Genomic DNA, 20,972 nt, shown 5'->3' with positions numbered 1-20,972 from the left:
TTAAAACCCATGAAGTTAGCAATAAATAAAAGAAAAAAACATAACAAGAAGGGAGATAAGGAGATCATTGGTTGGATGTTCCTAAAGTGTATGTTTAGCTAAAACATTTTGTTTTTGACTCTGAGTATATTTTGATTCCCCAGCACTTTCTGTCCTGGGGATAATGGTCCCTGTGATAAATAGGGGAGAAGAGGGTAAATCTCCCCAGCATAGACATACAACAATAAACCTGAAAGGGGTTTGAATCTTTTACATCTCTATACAAACCGGAAAAGTAAAAGTTTTTTGGTAGACAAACGCTTAAAATAAACCTTTCATCGGAGAAACATGATTGACGGACTGAAATTTTTGTTGATAATTTTTTTTCAATACTCAGTCACATGAAGTGGATCTTTACCCATCCGTATGCAAGTATTAAATTAGCAAGTATCACTTGGCTGCTCTGCAACCCACCCACCCTCTGCTGCACATCTATAGGGTTTTTTTTACCTCTCTTTGTTTTTATTTTTATTTTTTTGGCCCGCCTCTCATCCTTAGTCACTTGCCTAAGCAAATGATGTTGGTACCCCCAGCGCCTCTTGGGATATATGACGTTGATATCCCAGGAGGCACCAGGAGCCCTGAACCTCACCCCATTCACTAATGGAGGTGGGGGGCAAGCCAAGTGTGGTGTCATTGGTAGGTTGTGCCAGAACCCAGGAGAGCTGGCACCAGTGTTGGGGGTAACGAGTTACAAAGTAACGGATTACAGTAACTACATTACTTTTTTCGGTAACTAAATAACGTAACTAGTTACAATACTAATATTGGTAACTACACTACTTTACTAGGCTATAGGAGGTAACTACACTACTTTACTAGGCTATAGGAATGCGTTTTCCTGCGTTACCCAAGCCGTGAGATACAATCCTTATTTCGAAGAATAGAGAGGGATGAAGTTTATGACGTTTTGTTGCACTTTATGTTTTATTCTGTTTTTTCAGGTTTTGTTCTCATGTTTCCCAAAGCCTGTGTTTATACAATAAACTCTATGCAGAAAGAGTGTCATGTATCTTCTTCTACCCGGTCAATTAAGAAAGAGGAAAGTAAAGTAATAAGTAGTGAAGTTACTTTTCAAATGCAGTAACTCATAAAGTAACCTCGTTACAATTTAAAGAAGTAACTAGTAACTAGTTACATTTTTTGAGTAACTACCCCAACACTGGCTGGCACAGCCTCCAGATAACATCACATAGAAACATGGCGGTGCCGGACCCGGCAGCAATAGCAGAGAAGAGGATCCCGGCAGGACAACGCTGGATCCTATGTGTGGGTGAGTATTTCAGCCACTATCAGGTAAGCATGGAGAGGAATACAAAAATATAGGGGGAAAAAAAATATATAGGGGAGGATGAAACTCCTATTTAACAAGTACAAGTGTTACGATTAGGATTTCTGACATTTCTCAGATTTTCATGATTATTGGTCCTGGGTCAGTGACTCAAGGAGTAAGCGAATCAACACTTTCCCAAATTACAGTATAGAACTACATATCTCATGAAATCCTGCACGTTTTTGAACTATAAAGACAATCTGGATTGACATGGATAAGCAAGTTTGGGGTGGAGGAACTTGACTGGTCTGCACAGAGTTCTGAACAGAAACATTCCCATAGAAACACTTCTAAACCTTGTGGACATCCTTCCCAGAAGAGTTAAAATTGTTATAGCTGCAAAGGGTGGGCCAACACAATATTGAACCCTACGGACCAAGACTGGGATGCCATTAAAGTTCAAGTGTGTGTAAAGGCAGGTGTCCCAATACTTTTGACAATATCGTGTACATGTGAGCTTATCATTGATTATAATCCAATTTAGCTTTTGTTTGATATAGTCAAAAGGCACCACTAACTTTTTCCAACTCGTTGTGATTGCAATTCTAGCCACTGAAAATATATTACACTAGTCTTTTTAGGTGGTTAGGGATTTCGGAATCAAATTTATAAAAAAAAAGGGCCACTTCTGGTGATCTAGTAATACACAACCCTGTAACAGAACAAATTAAATTGGAAATTTGAATGCAAAATCTTTTTATCTTGGGACATTGCCACCATACTGTTTATGTAGTATAGTGCCCTCCTGACGTGTTCTGCATTTTAAAGCTGCAGGATAGCCTCTTAATTAAAGAAATATGGTAAAATGGAAAGAATACTAAGGCACTATGCAATCTATGCACTGGTATATTTTGATTCTAATGTTATTTTTATGCAGATGTAAAGTCATTAAGCTATGTGTAATCATACTAGTTTACAGTGAGTATTAAACAGCAGCTTTTGCAATCAGCTTTTAATTACTAATAAAGCCCTGAGGGTTTTTTGATCTTGATAATTACATTTACAGTCTCTAGACAATGCCTTTCCAGATTGTTAAACCTTAACAATGAATCATTTCATTTTTTTTACAGTATAAGATTTTCACATTAACCACTTGCCGACAGTATATATACTGCAGCAGGTCGGCTCTATTGTGCAAAATAATGTACTTGTATGTCATTTCGTGCAATAGCCAGAGGGGGCGTGCCCGCTGCCAGAGGCGCAATCGCGTGCTGATTGGCCACAGGGTGAGCCAATCAGTGGGTCCAGTGGGCGTGATGTCCGCTGGTCAACTGCACTGTAGAATGGCAGTCTGCAGATGTAAACAAGGCTGACTCCCGTTCTGTCAGGGATTAACACAGTGATCTTGCGTTCCTGCTAAGCAGCAACAGGGATCTCTGTGTTCATCCATTGAGTCTATCACCCACAGTTAGTAAGCAACCCCTAGGGACACACTTAACCCTTTGATCGCCCCTGATGTTAACCCCTTCCCTGCCAGTGTCATTAGTACAGTAAAAGTGCATATTTTTAGAACTGATTACTGAAATAATGTCTCTGGTCCCAAAAAAGTGTTTCCGATTTGTCTGCCTCAATGTCTCTGTCCCGCTAAAAATTTGCTGATCGCCGCCGTCAGTAGTAAAAAAAAAAAAAAAATGCCATAAAAATATCCCATTGTTTGTAGATAATAACTTTTGTGCAAACCAATCAATATACGCTTATTGGGATTTTTTGTACCAAAAATATGTAGCATAATACATATTGGACTAAATTGATGAAGAAATTATATTTTTTACATTTTTTTATTGGAATATTTTTTTATAGCAGAAAGTAAAAAAAAAATATATATTTTTTTTTAATTTTCTGCCTTTTTTGTTTTATTGGGCAAAAAATAAAAACCACAGAGGTGACCAAATACCACCAAAAGAAAGCTCTATTTGTGGGGGGGGAAAAAAGACATCAATTTTATTTGGGTACAGTGTCGAACAACAGTGCCATTGTCAGTTAAAGTAATGCAGTGCCATATTGCAAAAAATGCCCTGGTCATTAAGGGGGGTAAAACCTTCCGGTCCAGAAGTGGTTAATGCTAGACATAGGCTACATTCATTTAGACTGTAAATGGAGGCACCCAGCACATTTTCAACAATTATACAAAGCCTAAAAGAGTACACTATGCAAAATGGCTTACAATACACTTCCCCATCTGTCAGCCTTTGCACTGTAACATTTTGACCTTAACATTGCATGGAACATCCAATAGGCGCCATTTCATTGGTTTTCATTGATTCTCAGCAGGAGAGTACTGACAATGTGTTCCACAGAGCCTTCAAAACACATTTGTTGGGTGCATCCAGCACCATGTGAGCTCTTAAGAAGGCCACACAGGACCTGTGAGCCACATGACCTTGGCGGATTTAAGGGGTAATACTGGATGTAGTGGAGGTGGCGCCCAGACTGTTTTGTTTTCTTTTGATAAAAGATTGCATGTCAGCTATTGCCCCTGGCTGAGAAGCCATAATTCCCTGATAAAAGGTAGGACTTGGTAAAGACAAGGCAGAGAGCCAGATTTGGGTTTCTGTTGGAGCCAGCAGAGGAAGAGTCCACACAAAATTAAATGGCTGTGTGATTCCAAAACATTTGCAATTGCTGGCCAGGAGGCTCAATAAGTCATCATTTTTTAAGCATGCTGGTAAAAAAACAACTGACATTATGTCACACACTGAAACATGTGCTAAAAATGTGTTTGGGCTGCTTTTTTTGACTGATTTACCCTTTTCCACTAAGCTCTCACACCTGATAAAAGTGTTCATAACTTTTATCATACAAAAAGATTTTCTAGTATTCTGGAAATTCTTTTTCATGGCCAGTGGCCAATTATCTGCTTTAACAGGGAAATGAGAACAAAGCTTTCACAGGGGGATTCACCACTTGGCCGGCCAGGTATACATTTTGGTGCCTGTCCATGTTAGTGTACATCCTCATGTATAGTATCCCTTCTTCAGCAACAGTTACTGCGTGTGTGTATATATATATATATATATATATATATATATATATATATATACAGCATCTCACAAAAGTGAGTGCATTTTTGTAAATATTTTCTAATATCTTTTCATGTGACAACACTGAAGAAATGACACTTTGCTACAATGTAAAGTAGTGAGTGTATAGCTTGTATAACAGTGTAAATTTGCTGTCCCCTCAAAATAACTCAACACACAGCCATTAATTTCTAAACCACTGGCAACAAAAGTGAGTACACCCCTAAGTGAAAATGTCCAAATTGGGCCCAATTTTTCCTCCCAGGTGTCATGTGAGGCATTAGTGTTACAAGGTCTCCGGTGCGAATGAATGAGGAGGAGCAGGTGTGTTAAATTTGGTGTTATCGCTCTCACTATCTCATACTGGTCACTGGGAGTTCAACGTGGCACCTCATGGCAAAGAACTCTCTAAGGATCTGAAAAAAAGAATTGTTGCTCTACTTAAAGATGGCCTAGGCTATAGAAAGATTGCCAAGACCCTGAAACTGAGCTGCAGCACGTTGGCCAAGACCATACAGTGGTTTAACAGAATGGGTTCCACTCAGAACAGGCCTCGCTATGATCGACCAAAGAAGTTGAGTGCACGTGCTCAGCGTCATATCCAGAGGATTAATGGCAACCAGGTGAGGAGTACAAAGACAATGTCTTGCCTACAGTCAAGCATGGTGGTGGGAGTATCATGGTCTTGGGCTGCATGAGTGCTGCTGGCACTGGCGAGACTGGGCTGCAGGGCAGTATTCCAACATAACGACCCCAAACACAGCTCCAAGATGACCACTGCCTTGCTAAAGAAGCTTAGGGTAACGGTAATTGACTGGCCAAGCATGTCTCCAGACTGAAACCCTATTGAGCATCTGTGGGGCATCCTCGAACGGAAGGTGGAGGAGTGCATGGTCTCTAACATCCACCAGCTCCTTTGTGTCATCATGGAGGTGTGAAGGAGGACTCCAGTGGCAACCTGTGAAGCTTTGGTGAACTCCATGCCCAAGAGGGTTAAGGCACTGCTGGAAAATGTTGGTAGCCACACAAAATATTGACACTTTGGGCCCAATCTGGACATTTTCATTTAGGGGTGTACTCACTTTTATTGCCAGCAGTTTAGACATCAATGGCTATGTGCTGAGTTATTTTGAGGGGAAAGCAAATTTACACTGTTATGCAATGTACACTCACTACTTTACATTGTAGCAAAGTGTAATTTCTTCAGTGTTGTCACATGAAAAGATATAATAAAATATTTACAAAAATGTGAGGGGTGTACTCACTTTTGTAAGCTACTGTATATATGATCAAATTCCCCCATCTTCACATTTCAGGTGGAAATCCTCCCACCAGTGGCCAAACAACCAGGGTTGCTGTCCAGCCAGCTTTTGCAGAGCTGATCTCAGTCTTCATGGCAGCAGCAGTGCATTAAGACCTAGTGCTGGTTACGTATTGGGGCTGATGGGCGCATGCGCAGGAGAACAAATACAATTAGTTGTAGACAGCCGAGCCTCCTGCAGGTCGCTTACTAGCGGTAGCACTGCATAGCCTTTTCTGACATGCTGATTGGGATGCGATCCAGGTGATGCTCTCAGGCAGATTTATTATTAAAAATGATAGAGGTTTTATTGATCAGAGCCCCCACCTTACTGGCATGGAGCCCACATGGCTGCTGAACATATGGTTGATATAAATGTGATTGTACTCTTGATTCTTATAAATATAGTGTTTATTCGATCCTAATGGGTGTGTTACCTGGATCACTCTCCAATTGGCATGCAGAGAAGGCTGCAGAAAGCTATGCAGCAATACCACTGCTAGATGACTGGTGGGGGGCTAAGTTGTCTACAACCAATAGTGCCAGTCGTCACCCATATGCACCCATCAGACCCATATTGTAACCAGCACTGAGTCCTAATAGACTGCCACCGCTGCCACGGGGACAGAGACGCCAGACCAGTACTTTCAATAGGAGGGGCATGAAATCAAGAGGAGGCTGGGGATTCCCACAGTGGCAGAATGCCAGAGCCTGGTCACAAGTGTGACCTTTGCAACCCTGGTAGTTCTTACACTGCGTTTGAACCTTATATGGTGCATTAGTCCCTGGTGTGCTGGTGACATATCTGCCACCGTGGGTTGGGCCCAAGATGGGAGGAAGGAGGCCCACTGCAGAACACATGAAAGGGTCCTGCTGCAGGGCCATATTAAAGGTCTCTGCAGCAGGAGTAAAGGACCACTGGGATCAGTAGGGAGGGCCATGGGACCAGAGAAAATGGCCCCGGGACCAATGAAATGAATGGGGGGTTAGGGGGGCCCCCCAAGGTTTCTTGCACCAGGGCCCTGAAGGTTCTAGTTACACCTCTGCCTTAAGTTGAGGTTGAGTTAAAGCCGAACAAGTCGCAGTTTAACCACTTGCCGACCGCTGCACGACTATCTACATCGGCGGTTAGCCCCTCACAGGCAAAGTGACGTAGGGCTACGTCACTAGCTTGTGAGGGTCTAGGGAGCGAGCGCGCGCCGCTGGAGGCGTGCTCCCGCGTGGTCACGGACCCCCCCCCCCCCCCCGCCCGTGTGACCGGCGGACCCGATGTCCGCCGGTCACTCTGCGATCGGCGGGTGAGAGGGAGAAAGTCAGGCGGCTTGTGTAAACAAGCTGCCTGTCATTCTCCCCTGTGTATGAAGGATGATCATACGGTTCTACTATGTAGAACCGTTGATCACTCTTCATACATCTGAAGCCACAGCCAATCACAGTAGAAAGCACGCCCCTAGGGACACACATAGCCCCTCCCTTTCAAAAAAGTTAACCCCTTCACTGCCAGTGTATTTTTACAGTAACAGTGCATATGTATAGCACTGATTACTGTAGAAATGTCACTGGTAACCCCAAAAGTGGCAAAAATGTCAGTCAAGGGTCCGATCTGTCCGCGCAATGTCGCAGTACCGCAAAAAAAATCGCAGATCGCCACCATTACGCGTTAAAAAAAAACAACAAAAATGACAAAAATCTTTCCCTTTGTTAGTAAACGCGATAACTTTTGCGCAAACCAATCAAAATACGCTTTTTGCGATTTTTTTTACCAAACATAGGTAGCATAAAACAAATTGGCCGAAAATGTTAAAAAATTTTGATTTTTACATTTTTTTTGGGGAGGAATTTCATATAAAAAAATTTGAAAAATATTGCTATTTTTGCAAAATTTACGCTCTTTTTTTGTTTATAGCGCGTGATCAAAAAATCGCACAGGTGATCAAATACCACCAAAAGAAAGCTCTGTTTGTGGGAAAAAAAAGGACGCCAAATTCGTTTAGATGCAGCGTCGCACGACCGCGCAATTCTCCGTTAAAATCACGCAGTGCCGAATCGCAAAATACCCCCTGGTCAGGAAGGGGGTAAAATCTTCCGGGGCTTAAGTGGTTAATATAGTTATGTAACTGAATCTGCCTTTTTATTGACAATTGACATTGCAATTCACTGCATAAGGAAAGGTAAATTGGGATTGGAAGCTGTAGCACAGTGAGCCAATCAGACTCTACTGCTTTGCACAGTTGTGTCTTTGTAACACTGAATGCTTGCTGGCAAGAGACAACAAGAGTAGAGTAGGCCGAGGGCTGATTTTAATTAATCTGACTGCACTTGTTTGGCAGGGTGACAAGTCTGGGTAAGCAATATTACAATTTCTTTGGTAGGTAAGACAATTCACATATGTGTGTTTCAACTATGTATCTGTAGTAAGGCATTTTAAAGCCCAAAAACAAACATTTGGCATGATGCAGCTTACCAGTTCTTAGATGTGGTGGTTGCATTCATTTTCTTTTTAATTTTTTTTTTCCTTTATTTTCACCTGTTGAACCAGAAGTATGTCTGATATTTTTCAATTTACTTTAACATGCAAAACTGCCCAGCAAAAGAAACAGTTAGAGGGTTGAGACAACCCATTTACCACTGACAGGGATGCCTACACTAGTCAGCTTTTATTAAATTATTTAAAACCTTTATCCCAAATGGAAAAAAAAATATTTCTGTAACAGCTTAAAAAGTGTTAGCTGGAGTTTGGCCTTAATTTCCAGTTTTGTAAAGCCCATCTATACTAGTGCATCTAACACTACATTCTCCCCGATCTGACAAAGTTCATGTCCAAAGATGTTTGTTGTTCCCCCATCCAGACTGGAAACACCCTATGATGGGAAGTGTGTACTGGGATTAGAGAGTTCAGTAAAGATATTATTTTCATCTTCAATATTATTATTACAAACATTATAATTGGAGATTGGTCATGCTGCTATAATGGTATTTTAGGTAAATAAAGGCACACATATAAAACCCAAATCACCAGGTAAAGACAAATGAAAAAAACATATTTGGTTATGGGTTTAATACAACTTTACGTTTCTCTTTACAATTATCCCTTATTAGCATTTTTTTTAGCATACTACCAATAATTTCAGAGCACCAACTGCTGATATAGCAGAGAAGTTTGGTTTTTAAGTGTGTGCTTTTTATTTACTTAAAATACCATTATAGCAGCATGGCCAATCACCAATTATAATGCTCATATTAATAATATCCAAGATGAAAGTTATACCTTCCCTGTGTTCTTTGATCCCAGTACACTCAAATGGCAGCTCTGGAATGTACAGTTTATATTCCATAGGCTTGGTGCTAAAGACAACACTGTACTCAGACCGTATGAACTAAAATCAGAATGGTATGCATAGTAAATGCTACTTTTTAACAAAACTGCACTTGATGATACCAAATGAACAGTAAATGCTAATGCATGCTTTTTGCATAAACATACATTGTACAGTAGTGTCCACAAATAAAAAATGCTTTATTAGAACTTGCTTTATTAGACCGATTATCGGCAAGGCCGATATATCGGGGGCCGATATGCACTTTCCCCGATATATCGGTATCAACCCGGAACTGGACAATATTGCTGATATTTTTGTGATGTCACTCTGCCTTCTTAGGCCGCCTCCCTCGCCTTGGACAGCCTCGTCTGGAGTCGGGACAAGTCTCGCGGGAGTGTATCACAGCCATTCACCCACCCACAGTAGCCCGGTGCCAGCCAGCCACCCACATCCACAGGCCCTGTAGCAGCCAGCCACAGGCACTGTACCAGCGAGCCAGCCACCCACAGGCCCTGTACCAGCCAGCCACCCACAGTCCCTGTACCAGCCAGCCACAGACACTGTACCAGCCAGACAGTCATCCACAGGCCTTGTACCAGCCAGCCACCCACAGCCCCTGTGCCAGCCAGCCACCCACGACAGGATGCCAGCCAGCTAGCCACCCACCACAGGGTGCCAGCCAGCCACCCACCACAGGGTGCAAGACAGCCAGCCACCCACAGACAGGGTGCCAGACAGCCAGCCACCCACAGGCACTGTACCCGCCAGCCACAGGCACTGTACCAGCCAGCTGCCCACAGGCCCTGTACCAGCCAGCCACCCATAGCCCCTGTGCCAGCCACCCACCTACCACAGTGTGCCAGCCAGCCATCCACCTACCACGGGGTGCCAGCCAGCCACCCACCACAGGGTGCCAGCCAGCCAGCCACCCACCACAGGGTGCCATACAGCCAGCCATCCACCCCCCACAGGGTGCCAGACAGCCAGCCACCCACCCACCCACAACAGGGTGCCAGACAGCCAGCCATCCACCACAGGGTGCCAGCCAGCCACCCAACCACCACAGGGTGCCAGCCAGCCACCCACCACAGTGTACAAGCCAGCCAGCCACCCACCACAGGGTGCCAGACAGCCGGCCACCCACCACAGGGTGCCAGACAGCCAGCCACCCACCCAAAACAGGGTGCCAAACAGCCACCCACCACAGGGTGCCAGACAGCCAGCCACCCACCACAGGGTGCCAGCCAGCCAGCCACCCACCCACCCACCACAGAGCGCCAGACAGCCAGCCATCCACCACAGGGTGCCAGCAAGCCACCCACCACAGGGTGCCACCCACCCACCCACCACAGGGTGCCAGCAAGCCAGCCATTAGGTATTAAACAAAAATTAACATGTTTAGTACCAGATTTGTGTCAAAAATTGTCTTTATTCTTCAAAAGTTTAAATGTACAAAATATCGGCCCATATCGGCCGATACCAATATGTTGTGACCAAAATATCGGTATCGGCCCTGAAAAAAACATATTGGTCTATCCCTAATTAGAACATATGTTTTCTGAGCTGCTTTAGCACCCAAGCCTGGTCCAGTGCTGGGAATACAGAAGCCTGATGTCGGAAAACGACACAGAGCCAACCTAGGCTCTGCAGGAATCCCAACAATAATGTCAGGATCAGCCCAGATGCCTGACCGGCAGTTGACTCAGCCTCTCAGCATACCATTGAGAGCCTGAGCCAGCCATGTTTGCCCCCTCCTCCAGTGAGCACAGGAAAGGCAGAGCAAAGTGCAGTGACTGACACTCACCAGTTCCCTGCTCACTGAGGAGCGAACACTGAGCAATCAGCGGTCATGTGATCACTCAGTATTCGGTGTTAGAGCCAGCAGGGGACAGCTGTAGCATTGGATCAATGCTGTAGCCTCATAGGTGAGTATAAATGATTGCTTTTTTTTTGTTTTTCAACCCCACACTTTTCTTTTAACTAAAAACAGTACCTTCTGCTGCTCTCAGCCTCCTCTAAATCTCTAAATTCCTTTTTTCCTGCTGTGATCCAAATATGTTCATTCTCCATGGTCCATCCTAATTACCAGCATAACCACACACTCTTTCTCGCTCCCAAGATGGGCTATGGAACTTGTAGTGTGCATAGTGCAGTGCACATAACCACAACTAATATGTCCTTCTCTTTTCAAACAAAAGAAAGGACGGGGGAAGAGGAGAGCTTCAGGGGCTCTTGGAGGATCTTACAAGGAGGCAGAAAAACACAACAAGAAACAATACATGAAAAATAGATTACAGGGCCTATAAAGTGATTGTAAAGTCTCATGTTTTATATAACAAACATGTTTTGCTTTCCTCCTCTGTGTAATGGTTTTGCACAGGGCAGCGCAGATCCTCCTCTTCTCAGGTCCCTCTTTGCTGCTCCTGGCCCCTCCCTCCTGTCGAGTGCCTTCCACAGCAAGCAGCTTGCTATGGGGGCACCTGAGTTGAGCTGCAGCTCCATGTGTCCATTCAGACATGGAGCTGCCATTTGGCTCCGCCCCCTCTCTTTGTATTGGTTTTTGAATAAAAGCAGCGGTAGACAATGACCCGCCGCTGTGTCTCAGCCAATCAGGAGGGAGAGTCCCAGACAGCCGTGGGACTCGTGGACATCGCTGGAGTCTGAGCAAAGAAAGAAAGTGAGAATAAATCTCAACAAATTGAGGGTAAATGCCTTCTCAGACAGTTGTCACTAAAAACTTTAAAGTGATTTTAAATAAATACTTTTTTTTTCTAAAATAACATAATATACTTACCTGCTCTGTATTGCACAGAGCAGACCCGATCCTCCCCAGCCAGCGCTCTAGGTTTCTCCTCTTCTTCATGTGCCACCATAGGAAGCTGCTTCCTATGAGGCACATCTGCGGCTCACTCCTGAGCCGGGTTGTGTGCGTCTATAGACACACACAGTGTGGCTCACCCCTGCCCCCTGCTCCTTCCTCACAGAATTTGATTGACAGCAGCAGGAGCCAATGGCTCCTGTGTGAAGAGGGGGAGAGAGCAGCGGTGGTTGCAGATAAGCACAGTGCTGGATCAATATGAGACTCAGATAAGTATATAAGGAAGTAAGGGGGCAATACACCTACTGGGATATTTTATACCCTAATGCAGGGAATGCAATAAGGGTAAAAAATGTCTTGCCTTTAGAACAACTTTAAGATTTCTTTTTCTGTTTTTGACTTGATGACCAGGACAAATATAAAGGTTGAATTTATGTAGTGGGAACACAGCAAACTCTGATTCCTTTCCTCTGAAGAACAAAAGGTAAAGCTCTACTTTTCAAAGGCAGTAGAAATCTTTCACCAAATGCTACAGCTCCTAAAATACTATGTTGCCAAAAATACAAAAATGACAAAGGAGAAGAAATTTAATTTCGCTCAATTTCTTCCTCCATGAGGATGAGTTTGGATAAAGTAGGTGTAATAAAATTATTGTAGTAACTACATCACATGTGTCAAACACAAGGCTCGGGGGCCTAATCTGGCCCTCCAGGCCATTTCTTTCGACCCTCGTACCTCTCCTGCAGCTGCTTCACCTTCCTCATCACCATCCCCACCTTGTCTCAGCAGATGGCAGCAGAGAGGAGGACAGAACTCCTTCACCAGATCCTGTGCTTCTCCGTGCAGCCACAGAGAGGCTTGTCTTTGCCAAACCCATCATCACCACTCCCTCCCCCGGCTCAGCATTTGGCAGCAGAGAGGAGGACAGAACTCCTCCTACAGATCCTGCACTTTTCTGTGAAGCCGCAGCACCCACTAATCTCTAATTAAAACATATGACAGAACATAAATATACAATGAAGTTCGTGAATAATCAATGAGTGCATAAACACAAAAGTTCATAAGTGTCCATAAATGTCTCAGTCGAAGTCCAATTGGAAGAAACCGGTCAGATTAGGAGGCGTACACGTCACACAGATACTTGCGGTCCGTGCTGCAGCCGGACGCAAGCCTCTTCAGGAATTTCTGGCACTGTTTTTCTTATGCTGATTTTCAAGACATCCTAATTGTAAGTGCAATACCGCTTGTTTTAATAAATTTAAAAGGGTAATACACTATCAGTCCTCTGTTCCTTTTGTTATATGGTGGAGCTGAAACTGTCAGCGTAGCTGTTGTGACAGACTCTGTGGATCTTAAGAGAAGGGGAAGGCAGTGTCTTTGCAGATACAAGCGTATACTGATTGCCATCTGGTAAGAGGCCAACCCAGGTGTTTTGCACGAGGTGATTGCTTGTTCACTACGGAGATTGAATTTTGTTCAGCACATGAGTTTAATATTTGCACCTTACCCTTTTTCCGTTCGGTAAGGAGAAATTTCACTTGGTGGTGGATACACTTTGTATGTGGAATCAAGTTATAGTTTTTCACCAATTTGCATTCAATATCATCACCCATTTATGGACACTTATGAACTTTTGTGTTTATGCACTCATTGATTATTCCTGAACTTCATTGTATATTTATGTTCTGTCATATGTTTTAATTTTTTATTCATATGTTTGGATTTATTGTTGTTTAGCGCACCCCAATACACTTTATCTATTTTACATATTCACCAAGCACTGAATACCGGGAGCAGCTTCAACACACTATCAGCGCACTCATCCCCCCCTAAACACACCCACTAATCTCTGCCTCCACTGGTCTCAGCATTCAGCAGATTCAGGCAGCTGACTCCAGCCCTCCTCCAGACACTACACTTTCTGCTTCCCAGCTCTGCCCTCAGCTTCTTCCTGGAAACAGCACATGGTAAGGGGGTGCACTGTGATGTAAGGGAGGGTGGGGGGCTGACTTCTGATGGTGGGGGGCTACGGATAGAACCGACCCTCTGAGGGCAACCATAATGCTGATGCGGCCCTGATGAAACGGAGCTTGACTTGACACCCCTGGTCTACATATCATAAATTTAGCCTGTAAACAAAAACATTTCTTGCCAAATATTGCAAAATTTGGGAGATAATCAGTGCTCAACCTCAATTTCTTTTTCAGCCAGTTACAACAGAAATAATCTTAGGATGATTATACAAACTGACAGGTAGGCTCATCACATCCACCATCTGTTCACTATGTTATCAGAAATTGATCATCCTTCTGCGTTGGCTTTAATACATACACATGTTGAATATTAGTAGTTTAAACTGATAAAGATTCAACTGCTCTTAAAAAAGTTTGCAAAAGTGTAATGCAATTGCTTTAAATGTTGTATGCAAACATGAAACAGAAGGCCTCCAATACTAATGTCGCTTATTAATAGCAGAATATTCATGCAATTCAAATTAATAAGATGGTCATGCCATGTAAAACATAAGTTCTCATCAAATCCGAAATGGCAGAAGAGATAAAAAGTCACGTACATTCACACTCAAATCATGCTTTAGCATCTGCTGTATTGGGAGATTCTGGAACAAGATATTTACATAAGCTCTCACATCATATCAGATCTCTACTTGTTTTCTCTTTCTACATAAATCCACTTAAGCATATGTGTGCTGGCTAGCCACACTTGTATAAAACAGCTTGAATACAAAGCGTCAAGCCAGAAAAGCAGATTTTCGGTGTAGGGGGCCTTATACATGAGACATTTTACTGATTCCTGATAAAGTAAAGCTGAAAATCAGTGTGCATTAAATTGAGAAACTGGCAGCTTGGTATTGACGCTGCCTTGTTCATTCATTGGCATTTATCCACTGGGGCCTATTTTATAGTGTAAAATGCAATGGTGTAATCTATACTTCTATTCAGATGTCAGCCTGCACCGGTTTAGAATGACTTTAGTAATGAATACTTTGCTCTGATTGGCAGCTCCTGATTAATGTTACACAGTATTAGTGTTAAGTGACATTATGGAAGATCTGCTAACATGAATACCAACTAAAAAACAGAATTAAAAAATTAGAAAAAAAATAAATAAAAAATTTGGTTGGTTTAAGTGAAGTATGCTAAGATAAGTAAGAACACCTAATTTTGGCATTAGCGTTAACAATGTGCAGAAGCTGAAGTCTACTAGACCAGCATAGCTATGCTGTCATTTCCTGCAACCCATTTATTTCAAACAAGCGGTGACAGTGTCCTCGTACTGTTTTAAAGTGGAATGAAACCTTCCGATCATATACAGCCAAGGAAGCTGCCATCTTAGCCTCTGTTTGATCTGCAGTTACCAAGGTGCTGCATGTGTGATCATCTGTGACAGTTGTTGGCTGACAGTTCAGCTGAGAACTGACACAATCACACTAATAATTGTGACAGTTATCATTCAAGGCATGCCTTGACTGTAACTGTTTTTGGAAATTGTTAAATTGGTGAGTTTAGTTTCTGCTTTTAAGCAGAATTAAATCTATCGATTTAAAGCGGAGTTCCGCCTCCCCCCTCCAAAAATGAAAGGTCAGCAACTACAAATACTGTAGCTGCTGACTTTTAATATTAGGACACTTACCTGTCCTGGAGTCCAGCATTGTCGGCACCGCAGCCGATGTTTCCATCGGCTGTCAGGTGCTGCCGCCGCCATTGCCGGTAAGGGAACCCGGCAGTGAAGCCTTGCAGCTTCACGGGCGGGTCCCTACTGCATATGCGCAAAGCGCACTGCGCATTCCTATTGGCTCAGCGGCGGAGGAGGGAGCCGAACTTCCGAGGGACGACACCGTGGCGCCGTATCCCGGAAGTGGGGAAGGGTACCTGTCAAAAACAGGAACCCGTTCCCCCCTCCCCCCTGAAAGGTGCCAAATGTGGCACTGGAGGGGGGGGGGAGAAAACAAAAGAGCGGAAGCTCCACTTTTGGGTGGAACTCCGCTTTAACTGTTTCCCAAAAGTTACATTCAAGACATGCCGTAAATGATAATTGTAAAAATTGCTTGTGCTCTCAACTGTACTGTCAAGCCATTAAATGGCCGATGTCTTAACTGATCACATGTGCAGTATTATGGCAACTGCAGACCAAACAGAAGATAAGATGGCAGCTTTATTGGCTATAAAGGATAGGAGAATTTAGTTCCACTTGACATTCATCGGTGGGGACATCCCCTTTTAGTATGTCATACTGGTTGTTTCTTGGGGTGTTTGTTGGCTGTTATGAAGGTTGTTCAATATGTTTATATCACACAGATTGATACCACTTGTAATCGCTTGGTGCTTTCTCAAGTCATTGGTACTTACTTCTTTAAAACAGCAATTTCATTTTCTATGCTGCTTTCCTTCCCTTTTAGAGCTTTCTTCGGAATGCACTTCACTGCAAACAGTTTACCAGTCACCTTGTCTTGGGCTAACACCACTTCCGAGAAGGCTCCCCTATGGACAAAACACACACAAAATTAGAGATTCCAGTTTCATTATGTGTAGATCTCAGGAACACACAACCTACACTATTCAGATCCCATCACACTTACACAACCCCAAAAAGAACACAGAATCACCTTTCAATAACATGCATGCTATGGTTAGGTGCCCTAAAGAGAACGAATATAACATAGGTCAAAATGGTTGTAAACCTCTGAAACGAAAAATGAACAAAGCATAGCCCTCTATAGTGTGTATTTATCTCAATCCAAAGCACCTGGTGTCATTCCTCTCTGCTGTCTTCTTCCTTTGCTATGTGCTGGAGCAACTTCTAACTGGTTATGTCAACGATAGACAATCTGGAGAGACAAGCCTACCCCCACCTCTTCAGCACACAGCAGGTAATTGTCAACCTCAGCTGTCTATGTTTTCCTAAGAGAGTGTATGGTGGAGATTGTCCTTACCCTCCACTCAGGTCTCAGATTACACACTGAAATCTCCTCACTATACTGTGCAGTGTGTGACATCACATTCCAATCCCCCTAGATCCAGGAGTTGAGAAAAAGCCCTTGAACTGTGTGTTTAAGAATGCTGCTGAGCACAGAGGACTGCAGATAAACAGGTACAACCTATGTAGGAAGCTTTCTTTGCATCTCTGTGTATCATAGAGGCTAGTCACTTCAGTGAGTATATGTAAGAGTTTATACCCACTTTAATAAAGCAGTAAAAACATATTTATATGATATTTACATAATTCTATGAATACAAAACCTTTTAAAAAGCCAATAAAATGTGCAAAACATTGTCATGATGGAAAAAAAAACACTTAACAATCTTAGAGAAAAAAAAAGCCCTAAAGTATCATAACATAGATTATTATAGAGAATTGAATAATATCTAAAGCCACAAGCGGGTAATTGATGCCTTGGGTAAACCTAGCTGTAAACAGGATCAAGCTAAAGGTTGTTTTCCCTGTGTGTAGACCGCAGGCTATTTTAATTTTATCTGCTGCTGTCTGAGTTTATCAAACTTTCTTTGTAACAGCACTATGTCTGCTTGTATTATGGACTGTGTATTACTAAGTAGAGCACATGAAAAATATTTAATTTATCCACTGAACAGATGTCCACAGCTAAAGGGTGTTATAGACATGTGTCGTTAGCTAGATCGCCTAGTCACTTGAATGAACCTTTCCCCTCTTTATCATCTATCAAAGCTTTGCCTCATATACTAAAAGAGAACAATGAGGCTTATTAAATAAGATCTCATTATGGTGAAACTAAAGTTTATTGGTATGTAACTTTTCCTTTTTTGCATTGCTTTGCTCACAAATTCCACACATGTGCCAAGACAAGGCATGTGACATAGCTTCAACAAATGTACTGAGCCATTGGAAGGCAACAAGCAGGCACTTTCAGTGGAAGCCCCCCAATGACAGCCTACTTTTTTCACAGTATGTTTCCTTTGGAAATGTATTCTTTTTTTTTTTTCTTTTGGGTATAGTTTTTGGGTATAGTGAGCGTTTGAGCCTCCGTCAAATTTTTATTGCTGTCTGTGGCCTTGTTCAAGAGAATTCCCCTTACTTCCTCTCATGTCAGCGAAGCAGGATTTGTAGATAGATTTCCCCTATGTGGGCAATGGCAGCAATAAAAAAACAGAATGTGTAACCCTTCACTCCTATACTCCACTGAAATTTCTTTTTTATGTATATGATTATACACAGGGCTTTTTTTCTCAGAAAATAGGTGCAGGAACTCAACCACGACTCCCCCAAAACCCACCACCTCCCTCCACACCCTCTCCAAACCGCATCAAATAGTGGGTGTGGTCAAGTTTCACAAACAGTGGGAGGATCTTAAAGGGGCATTGAATACCAGGAGTGCATTACGTACAGAGTGCAGAGTTCCGGGGTGCGCTACACCCAGAGCGCAGAGTTCAGTCTTTTTCCACAGCTGCTTACCTCTGCATCCCCTATCCACATCTCACCTTCACCCCTCTTCAACTCTGACCCCTGCATACAAACCCCCTCACTGCCCCCACCCCCCCTCTTAAATACTCCACCATATTCCACATGTCTTAGTTGTGTTGCTGTATTAAGCTGAAGCACCCAGCTGTCTCTAGTAACCCCCCGCACACTGTAGGTGGCTCTGCCTCTTTTACTTGCACGGAGATCATCCAGTGGGGGTGTCAGCATCTCCCTTGTCCCCATCCTGCACTTAATGGGAGCCACTGGGACACAAGCTATCACTTGTGAACACATAAGCTGGACTTCTGTTTTTCAGGTGATAGTGGTAAGCAGGGAGGAGAGGGCCTGGGCCAGAGGTGGTGGAACTGAGTTCCACCAAGTTCCAGCTGAAAAAAAGCCCTGATTATACATAAAAGTGTTGTACAGTGGACTAGCACAGCTAGGGTTGCCATACCAGATATAATACCAGATCATCTCGATTCCTGAAGTAAAATGCTCTGCCGCTCATGGATTAACTACACAACACAGTGTGTCCTGTATTCACAAGGCCTTGATCTGCCAACCCATTGCAGCTTGAGAAAGATGATTGCCCCCACTTCCTGTTTTTGATTAACTGTGCCTTCTGATTAGTTGGACAGCTGTAGGCTATATCTTGTTCTTCCTGTATTGCTCACAGTGGCCACTTGATCTCTTTAGGTGAGCTGGAAACCTGTGGTCCCACACTGTGGATGTGGTCCTCTGGGAGTTATTTTGCCCATATAGGGCTCCTGGACAGTCATAGGAGATGAGCAGTAGTGACTGATATAAAGGGAGGGTGTATAGGAGTACAGGGACACTGTTTAGCTCTTTGATATATCGCTGTCCTGATCAACCCCATCATCCCTGAGCTTGTAGTGCTTCCTGACTAAGTTGTGTGTATATAATTTCTCTCTGAGACGGTCACTGGTAATCATCACTTATACTTATTAAATGTGTGTATTATCAAGATTCACGTGCCTAGGTTGTTATTAAAATCATAGAACATACTACTTTCTTTCACATCCATCAACAGGTGGAACAGTGTTATTTTAGTACATGGCTGGAGCACTATCATTTGCATTGCAGATCATGTACTTTCAGAGGAGCCTCAGTAGTAGGGAAGGCCCTTTACCAAGTGAAAGTGTTTGACCTAATCTGGTCCTAATCCGTAATACAACGTCCGATTTTCTTCTCATTAGTACAGATTTCCACGGAAAAATTCTTAAGAGCAAGACTAGGCATGCTCAGAGACGAAAGAACACATACAAAACAATCCAGCACATGATATCACTTCTGAAGTAGAATTCTGTCGTACGGGAAAATTCGTATGAAAATAACCTCTTCACTTTCCACATCAGACTAGCATGCCACAAAAAAACGAACGACAGATCGTTCGATAATCTTATCGTGTGTACGGGGCTTTACTCTTGACCCTGCACTTTGACTATTATTTATTCCTGAACCCTTCACTCTGTATGATTTTACTTCTTTTTTATATATATATATATATATATATATATATATATTTTTTTTTTTTTTTTATTTAACCCAGGAAAAGGCTGATCCAAAATTTTACATCAATCGTATATAAACCGCAACATATCCAATTGCATAGTATCAAACATGTCCAATCGCTAAATCATTACTGGAAATACATAAACTTCAAAGAATCATCAACATAGAGTATTTCAAGTATAGGTATATCGTCTGTACACATATCCTAAGAGGTAAACCACTCACAGAGAGGTGTGGAGCTGCCCTCTCCTTTTACTATTTTATATAAGAGCATTGACTCAAAGAGAAAATAGAGAAAGCTAGAGAAAGCGAGCGAGAGATAAAGAGAGAGAGAGAGAAGAAAAAAATATATATAGGGGGGGGGGGTTGAGGGGGGAAGGGAGGGGGGAGGAGTTGTAGCGTGAGGTGATATCTTGTGCCAAGAATCAATAAAGATATTCAAAGGATATTGCTTGGTGGGTAGATTATGGACCTAAAAGGCCCCAGGTCTTGGAGTACTGGTCACATTGATTGATTTCTACGACTTTGTGAACAAAGGTGGCAATCCTAATGACTTGCATTTAAGAAATATTTCTTACACCTAACTGTGTCAGATTCTTTGCACCCACTTGATTTTCCAAATAAATGTCAGTATTGGCAACTGAACCAAATATTTAGAAAAATAAGAAAGTTGGTAAAATAAATTTTTACCATTTGCGTTTATACGGTTTAATGTGGGCTTAACTCACAAACCTAACACGCCAGGATAAACAATGACTGTGGAATGACAGAGTGTAAATCTGTATCATAGATGTTGGTTCTATTGCAATGATACCTGATGAGCAATGTAATTATGATTTGCACTTGAGATTAGGGATGCATCGATACCAGTTTTTTTCAGAGCGAGTACGAGTGCCGATACTTTTCCTCAAGTACTCACCGATACCAATTACTGATATCTATTTCATTCCTGCAGTGTGGTGCGATTTAAGCTCATACAAAATAAAAGGGCACAAATTGCACTGCAAAGAATCACATGTGAATTGAACAGGAATGCAGTGCGATTCCTGTCTGAATCACATGCAGTTTCTCGCACCACTCCTGTGTGAATCCAGGCTTGTCATAGTGAGGTGGGTAGAGTGGAAGTACTGGTTTGCAGCACAAGTAAAGTCTTTAA

The 20,972-nt window shown here is 42.8% G+C and overlaps 1 protein-coding gene across 1 annotated transcript in view; it reads right to left on the bottom strand.

Moving 5' to 3' along the window:
* The window catches only part of CAMK1D (calcium/calmodulin dependent protein kinase ID), a 422,171-nt gene that overhangs the window by 193,684 nt on the left and 207,515 nt on the right, over positions 1 to 20,972 (bottom strand). The window contains exon 2 of the mRNA XM_082254375.1: positions 16,198 to 16,329. Coding sequence (XP_082110501.1) covers positions 16,198 to 16,329 — 132 coding nt within the window. The remainder of the gene's footprint in view (positions 1 to 16,197; positions 16,330 to 20,972) is intronic.

Source organism: Pelophylax lessonae, assembly GCF_965119305.1.
Source record: "Pelophylax lessonae genome assembly, chromosome: 4".
NCBI classification, from domain to species: Eukaryota; Metazoa; Chordata; class Amphibia; order Anura; family Ranidae; genus Pelophylax; species Pelophylax lessonae.
Note: the sequence above shows the minus strand (reverse complement) of the source record. Positions and strands in the feature narration are given on the sequence as shown.